The 20,583-nt window shown below is 44.0% G+C and overlaps 1 protein-coding gene across 1 annotated transcript in view; it reads right to left on the minus strand.

Moving 5' to 3' along the window:
- The window catches only part of DNAH1 (dynein axonemal heavy chain 1), a 138,494-nt gene that overhangs the window by 34,309 nt on the left and 83,602 nt on the right, over positions 1–20,583 (minus strand). The window contains exons 40-53 of the mRNA XM_031958068.1: positions 17,269–17,427; positions 16,533–16,640; positions 14,998–15,138; positions 14,718–14,878; positions 13,209–13,366; positions 12,903–13,076; positions 12,346–12,384; positions 10,480–10,658; positions 7,223–7,453; positions 4,698–4,894; positions 3,438–3,573; positions 2,696–2,904; positions 849–1,020; positions 28–219 (exon numbers count right to left, since the gene is read on the minus strand). Of these exons, the coding sequence (XP_031813928.1) occupies positions 28–219; positions 849–1,020; positions 2,696–2,904; positions 3,438–3,573; positions 4,698–4,894; positions 7,223–7,453; positions 10,480–10,658; positions 12,346–12,384; positions 12,903–13,076; positions 13,209–13,366; positions 14,718–14,878; positions 14,998–15,138; positions 16,533–16,640; positions 17,269–17,427 (2,256 nt within the window). The remainder of the gene's footprint in view (positions 1–27; positions 220–848; positions 1,021–2,695; positions 2,905–3,437; positions 3,574–4,697; positions 4,895–7,222; positions 7,454–10,479; positions 10,659–12,345; positions 12,385–12,902; positions 13,077–13,208; positions 13,367–14,717; positions 14,879–14,997; positions 15,139–16,532; positions 16,641–17,268; positions 17,428–20,583) is intronic.

Consider the following 20,583-nt stretch of genomic DNA (forward strand, 5'->3'; position numbering starts at 1 on the left):
CCTGAATCTCTTTTCCAAAGGACCCACCTTATCTAAGCCACTCTTCATCCTCTGTTTAGCTGTCTTTAGCTCCTGTTTCTTTTGCCCAATCAGAGTAGAGAAGATGTTCAGCAGCTCCAGGTAGCTCTTGGGAGTGACATAGTTGTGACGGGCCAATTCTGCCAGGTAGTCGATGCACTTCTTGGCCACAGACTGGTGGATGCTGACACACACGCTGATCTACGGGGATCAGAAAAGTCTGCCAGACCATGATGACCCTCCCCAGGAGGTGAGGGGACCAAGAAGCGGTTCCTACAGGTAGAGGGTGAGCTGTGTATACTATAGGGAAGGTGTGGCCCTGATGCTTTCTAGCTGGTGGGCTTATCAAGAAACAGTCCCTGCATATGCACTAGCTCACAGTCCTTTACATCCCCTTACATAGGGTAGGGTAGGATCAGGTCTGTGGAAACAGGGAATATCTGAGCTAGAAGGGACTTTGGTTTTAAAGATAATCTGATCCAAATTCCCCTTCTCCACTACACAGAAGGGAAAGACTTGTCTAAGGTCATAGAACAAGCCAAATATAGGGCACAACTAGAACCCAGGTCTCCTTATTCCCCTGCATTGTTCCGCCTTCGCTTTATAAGAAAGTTGCTTGACCTTAGAAGAAAAAAAAATCTCAATTTTAACAAGATCACTACCTCTTCTTGACACAGTTTCTCTTTCCCAAAGCAAGGACAGCTTGAATCTGGTCAGGAATCCCCCTTGCCGGGGGCTTCTCTGGGTTGACATCAGAGAAGGAAGGACCAGGAAGGACCACCTCCTTGTGTGAATAAAATCCAAGACAGAGACAGGAGAAGGCAACTTACCAGGCCATCCAATGCCTTCTTTGTGGTGTCCAGGTCAGGGATCTCCTTCAGAAATCTGGAAGCCACAGACTCCAGGGCTTCATAAGGCCACTCGTTGAACCAGTCAATGGTGCAGCAGTTGACCAGTGAGGGAAACTGTCTCAGGCGGGCTCGAAAGACCTCTCCAATAGGGCTGGGGAGTAATCAGTGCTTAGAAGTCAGCTTAGAGCTATGGTAACCAACCTAGGCTCAAACCCCTACAAACTATAAACAAAAAATGAAGCCCATAATAAGATAGAATGGGCTCCCAGCATTCCTAGTCCTGAATATTGCAAAAATTGGACTCAGTAAGAATGAAGGAGAGGTGGAATAAGGTTGTGATGAAGTAAAGTTTAATGTGTAAAGTTCCTTCTAATTCCTTCAGAATGTGCTCCATCATTGATTCCCTTCTCCACTGGCTCCTCTCTCTTTCATGTTTATGTTTCTCAGTACTACAAACAAAACAAACACAAAAAAATCCTTCCCTTGGCCCTACCAATGCTTAAGCAATTGTTCTTTTTCCTCTTTTTTGGTCAAGTTTCCCTCCCCCCCCCCAAAAAAAAAAAACAATTAGTTACTGTATCCACAACCTATTCACTTGTTAACTCCCAGACTCCATTCTGTGCCCCCTCTTTTCCTGCCTTCTGAGTGAAACTGCTCTTCCTGGGGTCTCTATAGTCAACTATCACCTCTGTGTAGATGATTTCCAACTAGACCCACTTCTCTCCCAGGCTCCCAACCCATCTCTACCTCTGTCCTAGTGGCTTCTGAGGTCAATCATGTACAAGACTTACTATCTTCCTCACAAAACCAGCTCTGCCTCTCGGCTTTCCTGTTTCTCTTCATGGCATCAGTACATTCAGTCATTCTGACTCGAAACTTTTAAAGTGTCCTGAGTGCTGTTCTTTGATTCTTCCCTTCCTGTCCCCAAGCCCCACCTCTGTCACTTCTAGTTCTCTCAGCTGCACCCCCTTCTTTCCATCCCTTCAGTCTTCTGCAGAGCTCTGACTCTCCCTACTTTGGACCCAGATTACTCTCATAGCCCCTTTAGAAACTAGCTTGATTCCAGTGCCCCAGCCTCCTTCTTCAAATCCATCCTACAGTGGGGTAGGTCACCAAAGGCCCAGCTCAGATAATAAAGCTTACATACATCATCCTCCCTGCTCAAAAACCTTAAATGGCCACTTCTTAGCAAATTAAAACTAAGCTTCGGGGTCTGACATTTGAAATCCTCCAGTCTACCAGAGTTGGTCCTTCTCCAGTTCTGGACACACGCTGTATTTCTGCCCTTCACTATTGCTGCTGACTGGATAATCTGCCACTTCTACCAAGCCACAATATGCCCATGTTTCAATGCTCATTTCAGGTGCCATCTGTTTCATAAAAGTCTTCTCTGATCCAATAGTCAGAAAAGATTTCTTCCTCCTTTGAACTTGATGATTTTGTTCCACTCATGGCTATCACATTCTTCCTTATTTTTTTGTGTGAATAAATACTTGTCTGATCCCCTTAATACAAGACTGGGAGCTCCTTGAAGGGAGGAACCATGGCTTATTGATCTCTGTATCCCCCAAGCCCTGAGCACAAGGCTCTGGCAATGTGTAAGTAAACTTCAGTAAACATGTTTTGTGAGAAATAAGAGGCTACAAACATATTAGAAGCTGTAAAAGTGGCTTTGTGCCCTAACTAAGAGCCCATGTGTCCAGTGTGGAAAAACTCTCCCAGGGATGCAGAAATGGGACAAGGTGGAGCAGAGGGGTCGTCATGGCACTCTCCTGCGATCCTGGGAAATGCAGGGAGGAGGCGAGGGGCAGGAAGACAGGCCCTACCTCATGCACAGCACCATATGAATGTTGCTCCGCACAAAGCCCGTGTAGGCGGCCATCAGGTTGGCTTTGGTGGGCTGCAGCCCCAGCTCCTGAATGAGGGGCCGCATGCTGGTGAGGATCTGGTCCTGCTCATCAGGGGAGTACAGGTTGGGAATGTCCCCAGAGTTCAGGACGTTGTTGATGTCCTCCAAGAAGGATTCGTTTTTAATCTAAGTGGGGGAGAGAAAAAAGTCCAGGTTCTTCGGGCCCAGCCCTCTGGAGAGGATACAGCTGACCAAATCATTCATCTCAGACTATCTGTGTGTTCTGGAGAAGACACAAAGATCTAAGGAAAGGGTGAGCCCCCTTAATGGAGGGAGCAAGCAGGAATCAGATTAGAGCAAACCTTTGACCCTTCTTTCTGGGTCCTATTCATCTTTGAAAAGTTCATTCATCCATGAGGGAGTCTGAAGACTGAATTAAGTCCTAATTCTGCCACTGGTTAATCAGGAGTCTATGGAAAAAGATACTTGACATCTTGACACCTCAGTTTCCATCTCTGAAAAATGGCAGACTCAGAGGATGTCTTCTCATTTCAGTATCCATGTTACCAGAGAAGGGCTGGCCTCTGGGAAGGAGATAGGTGGAATACCCCAAAATCCAGGCTTGGGGCTCGGCCCTCAGTCCCTCTTTCTGGGTTCCACCCTTTCCTATCCTGAGCACTGAGGTCTACTTCTTAACCTGTCCTGTCTTATTATGGCACCTGTGTGTCGGAAAACAAGAAGGTGACAGAGAGCTTATGCAGCCCAGCTTTCAGCAGGATCTTCTTGACATCCTCACGCCACTCAGACATCCCATAGTTCTTGGACAGCTCAATCTGGAAGCATTCGTAGTCAGCCCTGAGAAGAGTGAGCTGGGTGAAACATGAGACTGGCTGGGATTCTCCCCTGGGTTGGGCCCCTGCCAAGGAGCCCAGGGAGTCCCTCTCATCACCCTAGTTTCCACAAATGGTCAGGAAAGATAAAAGAGCTTTAGCAGAGTTATGCATAACTCTGATCATGTCAATTATCCATTCAAAAACTTTCAAGATTCATTTACTATCAAATCATGGATAAAATCCTGTCATATCTCATGTCATGTCTCCTACTATTCTTCTTCATGTCTTCATACTATTCCTGTTCACTCTGTCCCACATACCTGGAATAGGCTCTCCATACCCATTTTTGCCTAACTAATTCTTTCGTTGAAAGAAGGGAGGAACTTCAATAGGAAAAGGTAAGAATACTTAAAGAATTATATGCACTTGTTGAGTTATGGTCATTGATCCTTGACAAATATGGAAAATTGGATAATGGAAAAAAGTTGAATTGCCACAGAAGTTGATAAGAGTTGACATCATAATTTCTAAAATCATACTGTCTGCAAAGCCAGTCAAATTCCTGACAAAATCTAGAATATATTAGTAAAATGATAAATTGCAAATGTCTAGTAAAGCAGCAGTGAGTTCTTGAATTCTACAGTACCCCGAGTTATAGAACTTGAGCTAGAGAGGCAGTCTGGACCTCATCTGGGAGAGCGGCCCTTGCCTGCCTTGTTTCTTTACAGCTGAACAGAACCACTATTATGGCCACCACTGCCTCTGGAAGGAAAGGCCAACCTTTCCTTCCCGTGAGCCAGGGGGTGGTAGTAAGAGCAGGGCTGCTGGAGGCAAGCACTAAGGAGGATCTCCAGCTAGGCTCTCTCCCCCACCCTTTTCTCTTGAGCTGGGAAAGAAGGGAGTAGAGGCTGCAGCTAGAGAGTTAAAGATAATAATAATGATAATAATAGCAACTCAAAGTGACAGAGTGTTTCACAGTTTACAAAGCCTTTTCCTGCTATCATTGCTGGAAAATATTAGCAGAACATCATTTTATCAATCAGGGTAAACTGGGGGAAGAGGCATTCGCCCAAGGCCATCCAACTAGAAAATGGCCCTCTCTGATACCCACAGCTCCTCCCCCGCTCTGCCCAGGTGGTCTCGTACATGTGAGAGGCAAGCCGAGTGAGGGAGTTTCTGCCACTGCCTCCCACCCCCAGGAGAAGTGCGTTCCCCAGCGACTGGCGCAGGATGCGGCTGATGCGGCAGATGTGGCTCATGGCATCCATGAAGAGCACCAGCTTCATCTTGGCCATGTTGATCTGGTTGTATTCCTCCATGTACTCCTCAATCACACGCTGCATCTGGGGCCAAAGTGGGAACGAGAGAGAAGTCACAAATCAGCCTTTTGGAACCTTGAGGGAGGCGGGAGGGGGGTGGGAGTCTCTCGGTCACTCTGCCCAAGCTCACAGGAGCTCCTGACCAACAAGGTCACAATATTGAATTCTGTCAAAATCAGAACTAGAACCTAAGTTTCCTGGGCTACCACTTAGAAAACTCCAAGGTTCAGAGAGACATGGATTCAGGGATTAAAAGTAGGATGAGTGAGAGTATTTTGGACCTTCCAGAGAATAATAATAAATTCAAATGTTTAAATATTTAAAATAATGATAAATTATCATTCTAAGGAAATAGAAAATAATAAATTTGCTTTAATGCCTGAAAGCTATGACCAAAAAACCAATTTGGTACTATAATAAAAAAAATAATTAAATTGCACTGAAGTGTTAGAATGAGAGGGGAAATTATAAATAGAAAAAATCCACCAATCACCAGCTGAAAGAGATAAGGAAAACCTACAGGAACATTACTGCTAAATTTCAAAACCCCCAGATCAAAGAGAAAATTTTACAAATAACATCAACAAAAATAACTCAAATACACTAGAGGCAGAATCTGAATCCTACAAGACCTATTAAAGTGGCTTCAATAAAAGACTGAAGGTCTAGAATATTATATATCAAACATCTAAACAACTAGGATGGCAGTCAAAAATATTATATCTAGCAAAAATAAATATACTACTTTACAAAAAATGGATATTCCAAAAATTTTCAGATATTCAGGATTTTGTGACAAACCTGAACTTAATAGAAAATTTGACTTATAAGAGTCAACATCAAAGACTAATTTCAAGGGAATTAATAAGAACAAAGTTGTTTATGTTTTATACATGGAAATGTAAACCAAGACTATTATTAGTAATTGAGTATTTCAAAAGAAAGATTGGGATAGAGTTGAGTATGATTCTAAAAAGTAAAAGAATCATAAAGGAAAAGGTAAAAACCATAATTAACATTAAACAAATGAGGTGCAATAGCAAGAATTGAAAACATGGAGGAATTGGGGGAGGAGGGCTGGTAGTTTTAAAATCCTACTTACATTGGGAATAGATTAAAGAGGGAACAATATGTATCCAGAAGGATATAAAACCTTTCAAAATCTATAAAGGAGTAAGAGGGGGAGAGAATATGATGAGGCAGAGTGCTGAAGGGATTAATTAATCGAGTGAGATAAGTAGTGTAGAATAATGGGAATACAATAAAGAGGGAGGGAAAGGGTGAGGGATGAGGATAAAAGAGATGCTTGGGGTAGTGGAGGCAGGGGAAGGAAGGGAAAGTTTTAAGTAACAGTAAAGCAAGCTAGGCAGGGTAGAAGTAAAGTAAAAGAATTAGCAGGGATAGGAAATGAAATCTACATAAGTACAGTAACAGTGATTGAGAGGAATTAATTTTTTAAAAAGTAGGGGATAATAATCATTGATCTCAGGCAGAGTCAAAGCCGCAAAAGATTCAATCAAGAGAGAGAAACCATGTTAATACTGTTTTAGATATATATGTATATATATGTGTGTGTGTGTGTGTGTGTATGTATATATAATGTGTATTTTTATAAATGTGTGTATAAACACACTATCTAAATTTATATATATATGGAGACATGAGCCCCTCGAGAGCACAAACACTTGAAAATAAACGGTCTGTGATGAGGGTAAACATATATAATATATATATTATATGCATATATATATATAATATGCATATATGTATAAATATATCTGTACTTAATTTATTCTGCTTTGGGGAATTAGGAGGGGGGAAAGTGGGAAAAAAAGACACTGTGACAGTGACTGTCATCCTAGTAAGGAAGATGGTGATTTTGGCTAGAGATAGGACAGTGTCAGGCCACTGCACTGGCTTTGGCCTTGATAGGAATTCTGGCTCTGCCCTTCACGACTTCTCTGTCCTTTCCTTTTGCCCTTCTCCCTCACCTGCTCTGGATTCTCTTGCTCAGAGGCTCTAGGCGCCTCCCTGCTCCTGGAGGTCTCACCCTGGCTCTCAAAGAGGGCAGGAATACATGGCATTATAAAATTCCACAATCCCTTGCTGGAAGGGGTTTCTGAGGCCATCTAGCTGAATCCCTCCCTGGCCAGGGAGCTCCTCTCTCTCTCTCTGACAAGGGGTTCTATGGCTGACTGTGGGGAGGGAAGGAGAGGAGGGTGGCTTCGTCCTTTCCACACAAATAAAACAGAATTAGGTGGGACGTCCGGTGGACCGGGGAAAGGGAAGGATTGGTCAGACCCGGGAAGGAAAGCCAGACCCAAGTCAGAGCACTCAGGGCCCTCCACTTACCTTCTCCTGGTCGACGATCAGTTCATAAATCCTAGTGTCGGCCCCCGGCAGCATGAAGTCTCCGTACAAGATGGGCTGGTAGGGGCAGACCTCGGAGAAGGAGGTATCCCATTGCAACATCTTGCTTTCCATGAGTTTGTCAAACCAGATCCGATCCTCATCGTTAACCAGACGGTCGCGGAACACCCGGCAGCTCTCATGGTACCACAGCCTCAGCAATTGGACCTTGTTCTGAGGAAGCAAACAGGAGGAAGCTCAATGGGAGGATACTCTCCCCCTCCCCTCGCAACTGGCTGGAGATCATCAGGCAGCTCGTGCTGGGGCCAGACAAAAACCAAAGGCCATAGTAAAGCAAGATGTAATATAATAACATGGGCTCACATTTCTATGACACTCAAAGCATCATTCCCCCATTCCCCCATTGATTCCCCCATGACCCCAAGGAGGAGATAGTAAAAAAAGACATTAGGATCCAAAGGGGATAAAGAGACTCTTCAGGTCACCCAGCCAGTAAGTCAGAAGCTGGGTCTGGAGGGTCCAAGTTGCTCCCTCTCTCCAGTATTCCTGAGGTGCTCTGGTCTGTGGGGTTTGGCCCCCATCTGGCTTCTCTGCCTCCCCTGCCAAGGCTCTAGTGACGGCTCCCCACATCGTCCTCTCCCCCGACCTGCTCCCTGACACTCACCAAGCTCATTCCCCTCTCTGCTTTGTGTGTCTCTCCTTCCCCAGAAAGGCTCCTAACCCATTCTGTGACCCTTGAACTCCTCTCATCTCCTAGAACACAATGCCCAAAACATTCAGCTGCTCCTCATCACAGACCGTCTCTTTTCAAGTGTTTGTGCCTTATTCCTCAATTATACCATCAGCCCCTTGAGAGCACAGGGCATGTCTCCTCCTTGTACTCTATAACCCAGCCTGATACAGGACTCTGCATACAGCAGGTGCTCAACAAATGTTTTTTTGATGGAGGATCTGAATCAGAATTTTCTTATGGATTCAGGGGTAGTCAACGTAGGGCCAAGTGGGTCCAATTCTGTTGGAAATCTTACTCTTGCTTCAGTTCAGCAAAAAATCCAGGAGCCTAACTTTTCCAGGATTTTCTATCAGATGCTCAGGTGGGGCAGATATGTCTAATTCTTGTTCCTGCTCTCCTGGAACCCATAATAGAGAGTGGAAGACCCAGGTCAGATGCCAGGCAGGGGTGACCACTGCCGGAGAAAAGCTGGGACAGTGTCATGGAGCTCCAAGGCAGACAGGTCTCTCAGGTTATTCAAACCTCTGCAGCACGAATCCTGGAGGAAGAGCCCCGATGTGTGGCGAACCAGAGAATCTGAGCAATGTGTGTGACTCAGAGGCTGGAGAAGCGGGGAGCAGCAGAGGGGCAGGAGGCCTCCCTCTTCCATCCTCTCTGAGCACCAGGTAGGATGCCCAAAGAGCACTGGGAGGATGTCCAAGACATTTGGCCTGCCCAGGGAGAGAATTAGGAGACCAGCCAGCCCTCGGCCTCTGGAGAAATGACCATCCTAGCTCTGTGCCTTCTTTGGCCCAATAATTATTTTCTTGCCACAGATCAGTTTCTAAGTCAATCCTGTCTTGGGGGACTGAGAGAAATGATTATTAAATATAACAGATTATTGGGGAGATCTCGGGTTTTCCCCTTGGCATCTCCTCATTCTCTATTGAATCAAAGCCAGCATTTAAAGAACATTGCTAATAATGAGATTGGAAGATAATGAGATTGGATTAACTTTCTCCTCAGTCATTCACATCCCCACCCAAGTGGGATAGATACTTTGTCTAGATTGTCAGAGGCTGGGGATGGTCTGGAAGTGAGAGTCAGGGTCCCCAGCTCGGGGTTTGACTGGATCCATCTCTCATCACAATATTCATTCTTATTCATTGTTAACCAGTCAGAGTTGATTGTCATGCTCAGGAACGCCCACCCTTTCAAGAGCATATAAGCACTGAGCTGGTTCCATGAGGGATCTTTGGCATTCAAGAATGCCACTGACCCTTTTTATTAATTATCCAACAGCAAAATTTTTAAAAATGATTAATTACCCAGAAATGGTATCTCTCAGACTTTTGATGTGTCACAGAATGAAATGGACTAAGCCGGGAGGGCTGTCCCTGGTGGCCACTGTTTCCTACCAAGTAAACCCCTAAAGCTGAAGAGCAGCTACAGAGACATTGTATCTTTTGACCTTGAAGCTAAAATTCAGCATAAGGAAAAATGCATATGTCAACAAATTCAAACATCAACTCCTTCTTTAACTTTGTCACGAATTATCTTTTCTGTCATCTCCAGTGTCTCATTGCAAATCAGCCATCAGTGGGAATGACAACATAAGGGTGACATGTTGTGAGTTGTGTTGTTTTATCCACTATTACAGTTACCTGTTGTCTCCTTAGCCAGGTGCCACAGAGCTAAATAAATACTCATGGATTAAACAGTTTCAATATTTCAAAAGATTCAGGATTTTGCCCATGCGGTTATTCTCCCCACCAATACAGATTACAACTCTCTACAGAGGTCTTCACTTTTTGAGCAGTCTGGTGAAACATATGGACCCCTACTCAGATCATGTTTTTAGAGATATAAAATAAAATACAAAGGATTAGAAAGGAAATCAATTCGACAGAAATAAGTTATCAACTTTAAACACCAAGTCACAGATGCCACACCCCCATGGAAGCCTGCATCCTGGCTGCTGTGGCCCACATCCACCCTTGTAGTGATGTCCTTCTGCACTTAGCTATGCTTGTTCCTTCTTGAGTGGGTACTGAGTCCACTGCTGGAGCTGAATCTGACCTTCCAAGGTTTATGATCTACTTGCTAAGAGAGGCTTTGAAAACTCAGGGTCATCTCCACCTGGACAGACTTCTGGGGAGGAAGAACCCAGCATGACTGAGAAAAGACCTTTTTTTTCCATCATCTTCCTAGAGTGTCAGTTGACAATGAGAAAATAGCATAACCTCCTGACTTTATAAAGAAATTGGGACACAAATACCACAAGATACTTACTCATGGTTATAGCAAATCAGTGGCAGAGTTGAGACTCAAACCCAAGCCTACCAAGCTCCCCACTATGCTACACTACATGGTCCCTAAAGTGACCTTATTTAAATTTTTACTTCAAAGATTAACTGTCTTCTAATTCTTTTCCATCTTTTTTTTTCTTCTAGAATTCCTGCCAGCATGGTTCTGGGGGAATTAAAACTATGGGGTCACTCTGATGCTTCAGCACAGGAGTGCTCACCTGAATTTTGGCAGGCTCAGCCATAAGCATGCCCTGGAAGACTTTGGAGAGGTCCCTCAGGTTAAAAGTGTAGTGGCTCTTGGCTGGAGTGGGCAGGAGCTGAGAGGTGATAGTGGCGTACACCTGGATGGTGGCTAACACAAGGGGCTCATTGAAGTCCATCACTGCAGGGGCTCCCGCTACAGGGAGAGAGAACGCAAGACAGTCAGGGTGGACCGGGACCAAAAGACTGGCAAAGACCTTCTCACTGTCTGAACAGAGGCAGCCCTAGCCATTTTTCACTATAAAGACTAAAATCTCATGCTCTCTCATTTTTCCAGTCCCGTCTTTCCATCATTTACTCTCTCCACAAAACAGACAAAACACTTAAAAATACGCTTTACTTTCATGTTTTGGTATCTACCTGCAGAATTCCCTACGCCCAGAACATCTGACTGTCCCTTCCTCTTGAAACTTCCTTGGGACCCGGCCTGATCCTCGTTTTCTTTGTCCCATTCGACTATCTTTCAATGGTCCAAGTTCTGTCCTGCACCTTCTCTTCGCCTCCTACTATCTTTCTCTGATCTCATCAACTACATGAGTCCATGATCCTCACATAGATGACTTCCAAGAGCTAACGTCTAGCCCTTCTCCCTCTCCAGAACTCCATACTGCCCATTGCCTACTGCGTCCGTGCCCAGATGTCCCACAGGCACCTCAAGATTAACATGCCCAAAATGGAACTCGTCATCTTCTCTACCTCCCCAACCTAGCCTGCTCTCAAGTGCCCTTTCTTTTTCTTTCTTTTTTTTTTTTTTGCTGAGGCAATTGGGGTTAAGTGACTTGCCCAGGGTCACACAGCTAGGCAATATTAAGTGTCTGAGGCCAGATTTGAAGTCAGGTCTTCCTGACTTCAGGGCTGCTGCTCTATCCACTGCGCCACTGAGCTGCCGCTCAAGTGCCCTTCCTACTGAGCCCCCTTTGGAGCCAACCTTCCTTCCTCTCACGCTGACCTCAGTACAAAAGGCTCAATAGATTCTGACTAAACCTCCCACATTAGAGTGCTGGGGGCACCCTAAGCTCCTCTCTCTCACAAGCCTTATTGCTGGCTCATGCATCCCTGACTGAGCAGAGCCCAGAGGAGCAGAGGATAAATCTTGGGGCCCAATCCTGCAGCTAAAGAGCTATGTCAGGTACCCAGGTCTGAGCCCTACCAAGGTTCTTTGACCTTCCACAGTTAGGACGGGAAAACCAGGATTCCTCTAGCTTGTGACCATCTCTCTCTCCACCAGACTCGAGAGAACATACCTCCCCATCTGCCCATTTAACCCACTGGCATTGAGAAATCTGCCCTGGGACTGAGACGGCCTGAGACGACCTAACACAACCAGGCAACCCCAGATCAACTGTCACCCCATCTACCGCGACATCCTGCCATCTAACCTGGCACCCCCCCCCCCCCCCCCCCCCCCCCCCCCCCCCCCCCCCCCCCCCCCCCCCCCCCCCCCCCCCCCTCCCCCCGCCCCCCCCCCCCCCCCCCCCCCAGAGCACAACATCGGTCCCCTCCCCCTTATAGCTCTTGCTTTAGGAACAATGATCAAGACTACATTGCTTCTGAACAAAGTAATGACCGACCATGGCCACTCACCATCCTTTCTCACTAAACTCCTTTCCCTGGAGCCTACCCCACATGTATTCTCTTCATCTATTAGGATGAAGCTCTTTGAGGAGCTCTATATAGCCTTTATGTGCCCTCCTAGAGGGCAAGGGTGACTTTTGGGTTTGTCTCCACAGTGGCCAGCACAGAGCCTGGCATACAGAAGGTGCTTAATCAATGTTTGTTTTTTCATTCACTCAAAGAGTCTTGTTATTCAGTGCTTTACTTACGTACAGGATCTCTGTAACTCTTTTCTCCAAGGAGTCCAGCTATAAAACAAAGTGAAGAAGCTTTTCAATCCTGTTTCATCCAGCCACTGGCCATTTCAGCTAGTATAGAGAGAAATAAGCCTAAAGAAGTGCACATTTCCTGTACCAGAAGTCACTGCCCTTCTCAGACCTCAGGAATTGAATTGGGAGTGAATACTGGGTCTTCAAGACCTGTCACATCTTTTGACTGTTTGATCATGAAATGTTACAAGGTGGACAGGAGGAGGGAAGCCTTCACTGGCCATTTCCTAAAGCTCACTTAAAAGGCTGGGGCCACTATTAGTAAAGCTATTCTAAGAAGACATCTGTTAATCAACATCTTTATTTCTTTTAGGTTTATTTTGTTCTGGAACCTGCTTCTCATTTTTACCTCCAAGTACTCAACCTCTCTCACTGGTGAATGCCCACTGGAGGGTGCAGGAAGCTAGATTCCCACATTCTGTCTCAGCTGACCATCCACTAGAACAGGTGTGGAAAGGGCAACCTTGATCTTGGAAGCCTCTGTCCCAGATACTCACCCATCCAGCTTCCTAGAATGTTAGAGAAGATGCGTTTCTTGCTCATGTCATCCATCTCAATGAATGAGAGATAATTGAAATGGTGGGTAAAGCGGGGAGTGATGGCATTCCGGCCCCCACCAGGAGGTCCCATGGCACAGACAAAGTTAATGTCCACCAGGTTCTTGAACATACCTACAGAATATCACCAGGGGTCAGAGGACAAAGAAAAAGTCATTGTGGGATTCCTTAAGAACTCGGTCTCCGGATTTAAACCCTGGGTCTTCCAAACAACCCCTTATAACTAAGAAAAGGGTGACCACATACCAATTATCTTCCTGTCATACCAGCCCCCATGGTCCATCCACTGACGCAGGAGTTCAATGGGAGGCTGGGCTCCATAGGTCTCCAGAGCAGGCATATTCAGGTCATCAATGAAAAATATGAAGTATCGGCCCAAGGGAGGACCAAACACCCCCTTTCGTCTGCAGAGAGGAAAGGCTTCTATGAGCAAGCACAGAGTCACAAGAGGTTCCATCTGGGACCAATTCAACAAGCATCCAGCTAGTCTTTATTCTATACCCAGGAGGGTTAGAAAAGGGTTCTTAGCTACTCACAAGAGAGCTTCTATTCAGTTAAAATCTTTCATTTCTTTTTATTTTGCCTTTTTAGTCCAGACCTGGCATTTGATCAGTGCGGAGAACTGCCACTAAGGAAGCTTCCCTTGACAAAGATCAGCAAAAAGCTCCATGTCTGTCTCAGAAAGTTGCTTTGGGGCACTGACGGGCAGAGCCATTCATCCAACGCCACCTGGCCAGTCTGGATCAGAGGCAGAGGCCAGCTCCCCATCCCCTGGGCCACACTGCTTCTCACTCTTGGGCCTTCCTTGGCCAGCTCCCCCCACTCTGCCCAATCACAGCACAGATTCTGTCTCTGGAACTGCCTGTCTGGGATTTTACCATGCTGAGCCTTGCTACATGAGATGGAGTACAACTCCTCACGCTGTAAATAAACACATCGAGAGTGTCTAGCACTCATTAAGAATGCTAGAATCCCTCAATGTCATAGGAAGGCAATGGCAAAGCAGGGGCTGGCACCTTGCCCCCTGAACAGCAATTCTCATCTCCATTCTCCACTACTAGAGAGATCCATTCTCCAATCCATTTGCCTTGTGCCTTCTACCCTCAACTCTGCTCTACTCTTCTGAAGGCAGGGACTGGGTCTTATGCTGAATGAAACAGTGTGGTCCAGGAGAAAGAGTGCTTGATCTGCCATCAGCAGATCCGAGTGCCTGGCCGGCTTCTGCCAAATTCATGGCCAAGCTAGCTTGACTGTTTGGGCTTCAGTTTCCTTGCTTTGATATAAAATGCTTGTATTAATTACCAGACAGGGGAACTGAACTGGGAGAGGAATTAGTTTATATATAAAAGTACTTTTCCAAAAGCATCCATTAAGAGCTAGAGCCCTTAACATTGAGCCTGGCATACAACATGTGCTCCATAAATACCTGTTGAATAAATGCATATGTGAATGAACATTATGACTAGCAAAAATCTAAACAGTAGCCAAGAGATGTCTCCCAAGAGACCCAACTCTTGCCCCCACAGAGGATTCCTGAACAACTTTGAGATCTCCCTTCCTCCCATTATCCCAAGGCTTGAGGCTCTGAGTGTAAAAAGAGTGAACTTGAGCAACTTCCCATCATTTTATAGGAGTGTTTCTGTGTACCCCAGCAGCAGATATAGTAGCAACTAGATTTTTAAAAAAGCTGTGTGTAATAAAATATTAAGGGTTATAGGAAGAACAAAAAGGTCAGAGCAAAAAAAGCAATCTTGCCTTTTATCCAGCTTGCTGTCAATGAGGTCCTGGGTCTGATTGGCTGAGGTTCGGGCTGAAAATGTCATGAAGTGAGTGATGTACTCCAAAGGCAAGTTCTTGAGGAGCTTGTCAAAAATGGTGATGGTCTTTCCTGTGCCCGTGGGCCCAATGCACAGGACCTAGGAGGAGAGGAGTAAAGATATTAGGCAGTTCTGGTCCTCCAAAGCTGGCCCTTGAAGCTGGGAAATGATGGCTCTTACTCCTACCTCTGTAGGAAAAGAGCAGTTTGGAGACTTACAGGTTTCTTATTGGTGAGGAGCATCCCGAGGAGGAAAGACATCTGGACAGTGTCCATTGTGGGCACAATGATGTTGGAATAGCTGGTATCAGGAACCATGGTAAATGGTGCTGATATATCCATCCACTTCACCCAGCTCACCTAGAAGACACAGGTTACCTCAGACACTAGACCTGACCAGCCAGATCTCCTCTGTAGCAGAGCAGCATCAACCAGGATCCTGGATATCTGAACTTGGAATGATGCTATCTCCCCTACTGAGGGTCAAACTTGGATATTTCCTAAGCTCTGGACTCCTAAGTAGTAAGAAGGGAAGCTGACCCATCAGATGACGGATCCAGGATGAAATAAGGGCTTTTTGGAGCTATAGGGCAGGAACATGAAACAATCCTCACAGCTTTTAGAAGGCAGCTCACTGAGTTGGAACAGAGTAGCAGGGGGACAAAGACTTGGCAAAGCCACAGCTGAATGGCTGTGAACCTAGCAAGGACTGACAAGGTACCAAAGATCTGATTTTAGATTCTCCTGCAACATAATTGGTCTGTGGGTCTTTATCTGCAGAAGGGGCCTCTGGATCTAAGGGCAAATCACTTCCCAGTGTTTTCCTCAGGGAATAGCACACATTATAGCCTTTCAACTAGGAATGCTTATGAGGTAATTCCCAACAGTAGATAATCCAAGGTCTTTGCCATTTCATTTTGGACTATATTCTGATTTTTCAGCATCTTCTCTGTAATGTGGATAAGAATTTTATAAGATGGGGACAAAACACTAGAATATGATCTGTATCTAATACTTATAATCAGGAGATACCTGAACCACTGACAAAATCCCAGAATCTTAGCATTCAAAAAGACTATTACCCAGGTTGGCACATTCTAGGACATTCTCAACTAAGGCCATCCAACTTTGGTCTGAACATCTCCAGTGGCAAAGAGCCCACTCTTTGAAATAGCCTATTTTACTGTTGTATATGCTATTTTTTCCTAATTTTGAGCTGAAATTTGCCTCTGTAATATTTTTATCTATCTTATTATGTTAATATTAGTTATCCTTTTAACTAATTCACTAATTAATATTATCTTAATATTTTCTCTTCCCTCTGAAGTTTAGTAGAACATACTAATCAGCTTCCTCATTATGCTCTTTCAGAAACCTAAAAGCAGTAATCATATCCCACCAGTCTTCTCTTTTTGTGGCTCAGCCCCCCCCCCTTCCCCCAGGGGACTGCCTTGTTGGTAACATTGGGCTTGGTTTGCTAGTTAATTTAGTGGGTGAACCTTAGGGACATCTGCAGTATCTAGAAGTGCTGAGTGATAGTGAAAACCAGACCTAAGGATTCACACAACAGAAAAAGGTCTGCCAGTCACCCCAACTCCCGAGCCTTTGACAAGGAGCATCCGAGGAGAAGCTGAGGAGCATGGATGTTAATTGCAAGGGGGAGCCCACTGCCCTTGATGCCTCCCTCACTTCCACAAACTGAGGTTTTGCCCCTGATTTAGCCTCTCAGTCGGAGAAGGAGAAAAAGTCTTCACCTGTTTGTTTTCCTCTTCCTCTTCCTCAAAATCCTCCAAGCTACTGATGCCACAATCATCTAAGCGGTAGTCAAACACCAAGCCATCTTCCGGAAAGAGCAAGCCTACCTAGGGAGAGAAACACAGACTTTGACCCTCGGTCTCCCTCCAGACCAGCTGCCCCTGAGGGGCAGGTCGACTCAGAGCTCTGGGAATAGCCATGTCCTCTGGAGACCTGGCACTGAACTCAGGCCCTCGTCCATGGTCCTGCCTCAGGTCTACTCCCTGCAGTCATCCGGGTGAAGATGCACAGCACTCTCCCCATACCTGAAACGGTCATAGTGGGCCCAGCATCCTCCCACCTCACCCCTAGACCTTACAGACACAGGCATTGGCCCAGGCTGCAGTCCCTACCTCCTCAGCAGCCACTGAAGCAACTACTAGAGACCCCAAAAGAAAGTTCTCATCACCCAAGCCTTTGCCTGTCATGTGGCTCAATGTCCAACACAGTTATAGTCTCAGAAAAGCTGTACCGTTATTTGTTCTACCGCCGCTTCCTGAGTGACCTACACCTGGAACCTGCTTTGTAGCTTATCCCTCTAATAAAACACGAGTTCTAAGAAAGCAGGGATTTTTTTTTCATTTTTTTCTGTCCCCAGCATTTAACAAAATGTTTGGCACAAAGCAAATGCTTGGTGAATGCTTTTTCATTCACCCATTCTCTGCCCATGTCATGTGTGTGCATCTCACTGCTCACCTCCTGTAACTTCATCTTTTCCCTGAGCCACGTACTGAAGGCCTTCCGGCTGTTGGCATCTCCTGTGGCTCCCACACTCCATATCAAGGAAAAAATAAACCAAGGCTCCACAAGCTCCGGGATTCGAACCAGTTTCTCATGAGGGAATTTCTTGACACCCTGAGGAGAGAGAAAATTAAAGATGCTTAGTTTGTGAGATGTGCAGCTCAGGATGAGGCCCACACAGAGATCAGCATACAATGCATATATAACTCCACAGGGTTACACACACCTAACTCATATTGTGGCACAATCTATGCAGATAAAATAAGGTAAAGTCCTGGTCCTCAGTTCAACTCCAATATTCCGTTTATTTATTGATTTTATAGATTTATTCTGCCACTCACTCACAGTATAACCTGAAGGCACTCACTTTATTTTCTGCAAAATGATTCTATTATTTCCAAGGTTCCTTCTTCCTCTGACACTTTAGGTCCAAATTTCAAGCTTGTATGTTCTACAAGGCATGGGTATGAAATAACCATTTCCTAACCACAGCCAAGGCCGATGCGGAATGAAAAGAAATCGTTAAAATGTGTGTATCTAAAAAAAAAATGTGTATATCTAAGTATATCCCTCTATCCTGGGGCAGGAACAATAAGAATGTAATTTTATGATGGTTCTAATAAGTAAAAATTAAATGACATGCTGGCTAAGGAATGGCATACCAAAGGAGGCATAAATATTTGAACTCAATTGATGGAAGGTTAAAAGGCAGAACCTGGAAAACTGAAAACCTGGGGATCAGAAAACAGTTTGATTAGATCCTGGATTCAAGGAGACAGGGAACTTTAAGGCAAGGATTGAGAGCAAGGAAGCAGTCATTAAGGGACCCTGAATAACAACTATTAGCTCTGGAAAGGTAAAGTCTCAGAGTTATTCTATGAGTGGGGGCCCTTAGAATTCTATGGGATAGTAGGATGAAAGCCCCTCAGCAACCTCACTTGGTCTTCAAGCTCAAAGACCCATAGACACCAAATGGAAAGAGCTGAACTTTGGTAATCTGCAGAAAGCTCAAGAAACCTCAAGCTGAGGATAGAAATATGGAGAAATTTACAGATAAAACTGAAGGTGACTACTCTACTTTGTCAAGCCAATCTGGATCATATTTGAAGATGCCTGCACCTGAGAGTGTTTTAAGTGTTCCTCTTAAGACTTTTCAAGGAAGTAAGACAATTCCTGCCCCTTCACTGATTGAGTATGGAATGTTTGAATGAAATTTTTGATTAGGAATATTAAAGGAGAGAAAAGAAAGGGAAAGAGTGTGGCTCCATTCTCAATTTTTTTATCCTGAACTTAACATTTTAAAAAAGGATTATTTTCATGCACATAACACACACAAAACAAATTCTACATGAAATGGTAAATCTCTGTTAAATGCTGCTTGGTTTTTTAATGTATATATAATGAATTATCCACACTCCTTTCAAAACTTTTCTTTTTGGTCTAGCTCAGTGAATTTTTTAAAAATGTTAAAATAACTGAGGGAAAGAGGGAAAAAAGAACAAATTTGTGATGTATAAGCACAGTTGGGCAAAATGAATCCACACAGCAGCCATCTCCACCCATACATCTTTGCTCCTTTCATCCCTCCCTTCTCTGTCAGAAAGTGGGTAACAGGCTTCATTACTAGCTCTCTGGAAACATGACCGGTCACTGCATTGATCAAAAGTCTTAAGTCATCCAAAGCTGTTTTTCCTCGTAATATTGCTGTCTGAGTACAAATTGTTCTCCTAGTTCTGCTTTCTTCATGCTACCCAAGATTTTTTTGCAATCATCTTTCTTCATTTCTCATGGCGCAATAATATTTTATTACTTTCTTATGCTACAATTTGTTCAGCCATTCCCCAAATGTACAAAAGGCAATCTAAGATATCCCCTTAAGTTTTGATGCTTTTCTCTCTTCACCCCCTATACCTTTAATCATATCTTTGGGATAATATAAGTTTGTTCTGCTTTTGACCATTCCCTCCCAGCTGTTATCCTAAACCCTGCTCCCTTCCCCATTTGTTTCATTATGAAATTTGATGTAATTCTATTCCAAACTGTTTTTGTGCATATTCAATCTTCCTTTGCCAATTTCAGATTTGACTTGATGCCCATTCTACTCACCCCTGCCACTTTATTTGTATATTTATTTTATGAACCCCATTTACAAGAAATAGCATGATCCCCCACTTCCTTCTCTATTCTACACTAATAAATTCCTCCTTTTACCCATCCTTTTCTTTCTTAAGATGCTCAGAACAAAAACTAATCTATTCTGTTTTCCTCTGTTTTCCACTCTCAATACCCTTTGAAGATATTGAGACTCCAAAGAAGCACTTGTTTCTTCTCCCCCTAATAGAATGTTAGCACTGTGTCATCATATAGCTCAATTAAAATTGCTTGAATAAATTTATCTTTCTAGCCTTATGTTTGTTATTTCAGTTCCTACCCAGGTCTTTTTATCAGAAATCTTTAAAAATCCACCATTCCATTATGGATCTATTTTCCCACCTGTAGGATTGGATCATGCTCAGCTTGGCTTAGTTGTAAGCATTTATCTTTTGCTTCTTGAAATACTATACATGATTTCCTCTCATTTAATGCATGATCCTGAGTGTGGTCTTTGGCACTTGCACTCTAGATTTTTACAGTATTTTTTCTCTGATGTGAGAGTCCTGGACTTTAATCATAACATTCCTTGGATTTTGCCTTTGGGGATTGCTTTCAGGAGATTATTACATTCTTAAATTCATTTATTTATTTATTATCTTTATTATTAGTTACTAAACAACACATAAGGAAGATTTCAACTACAAGAAAGATGGCAAAGTCCTGGGGTCCTTAGGGTATAGTGGCAAAGCTGACAGTAATAACTTTTCTTTCATCATGTCATTTCTACTATTAAAACAGTATCAGTTTCTGATGTTGAACTATCTGAAAGTACTAAGGACATTTTCTTTCAATTTTTACTTTTGCCCTAAGAGGCAAAGTTTATTTATTATTTCTGGAAATACAGTGTGCAGGTTTCTTTTTATTCATAGCTACTCTGATGATTCTTAAATTATCCCTCCTTGATTTATTTTCCAAGCCAATTGGGTTTTATATCAATATTTTCTTCCATTTTTTCAGTCTTTAGATTTTGTTCTCAGCTTCCTCTGACTCAAGCAGTCATTAATTTCTGTTTGGTCTATTCAGGTTATCAAGGATTCCATTTCTTGAGTAAGGTTTACCACTTTCTAATATAAGCTACCTATTCTTCTAATTATTTTTGAGAGCTTTTATTTATTT

Source organism: Sarcophilus harrisii, chromosome 1, assembly GCF_902635505.1.
Source record: "Sarcophilus harrisii chromosome 1, mSarHar1.11, whole genome shotgun sequence".
Taxonomy (NCBI): Eukaryota; Metazoa; Chordata; class Mammalia; order Dasyuromorphia; family Dasyuridae; genus Sarcophilus; species Sarcophilus harrisii.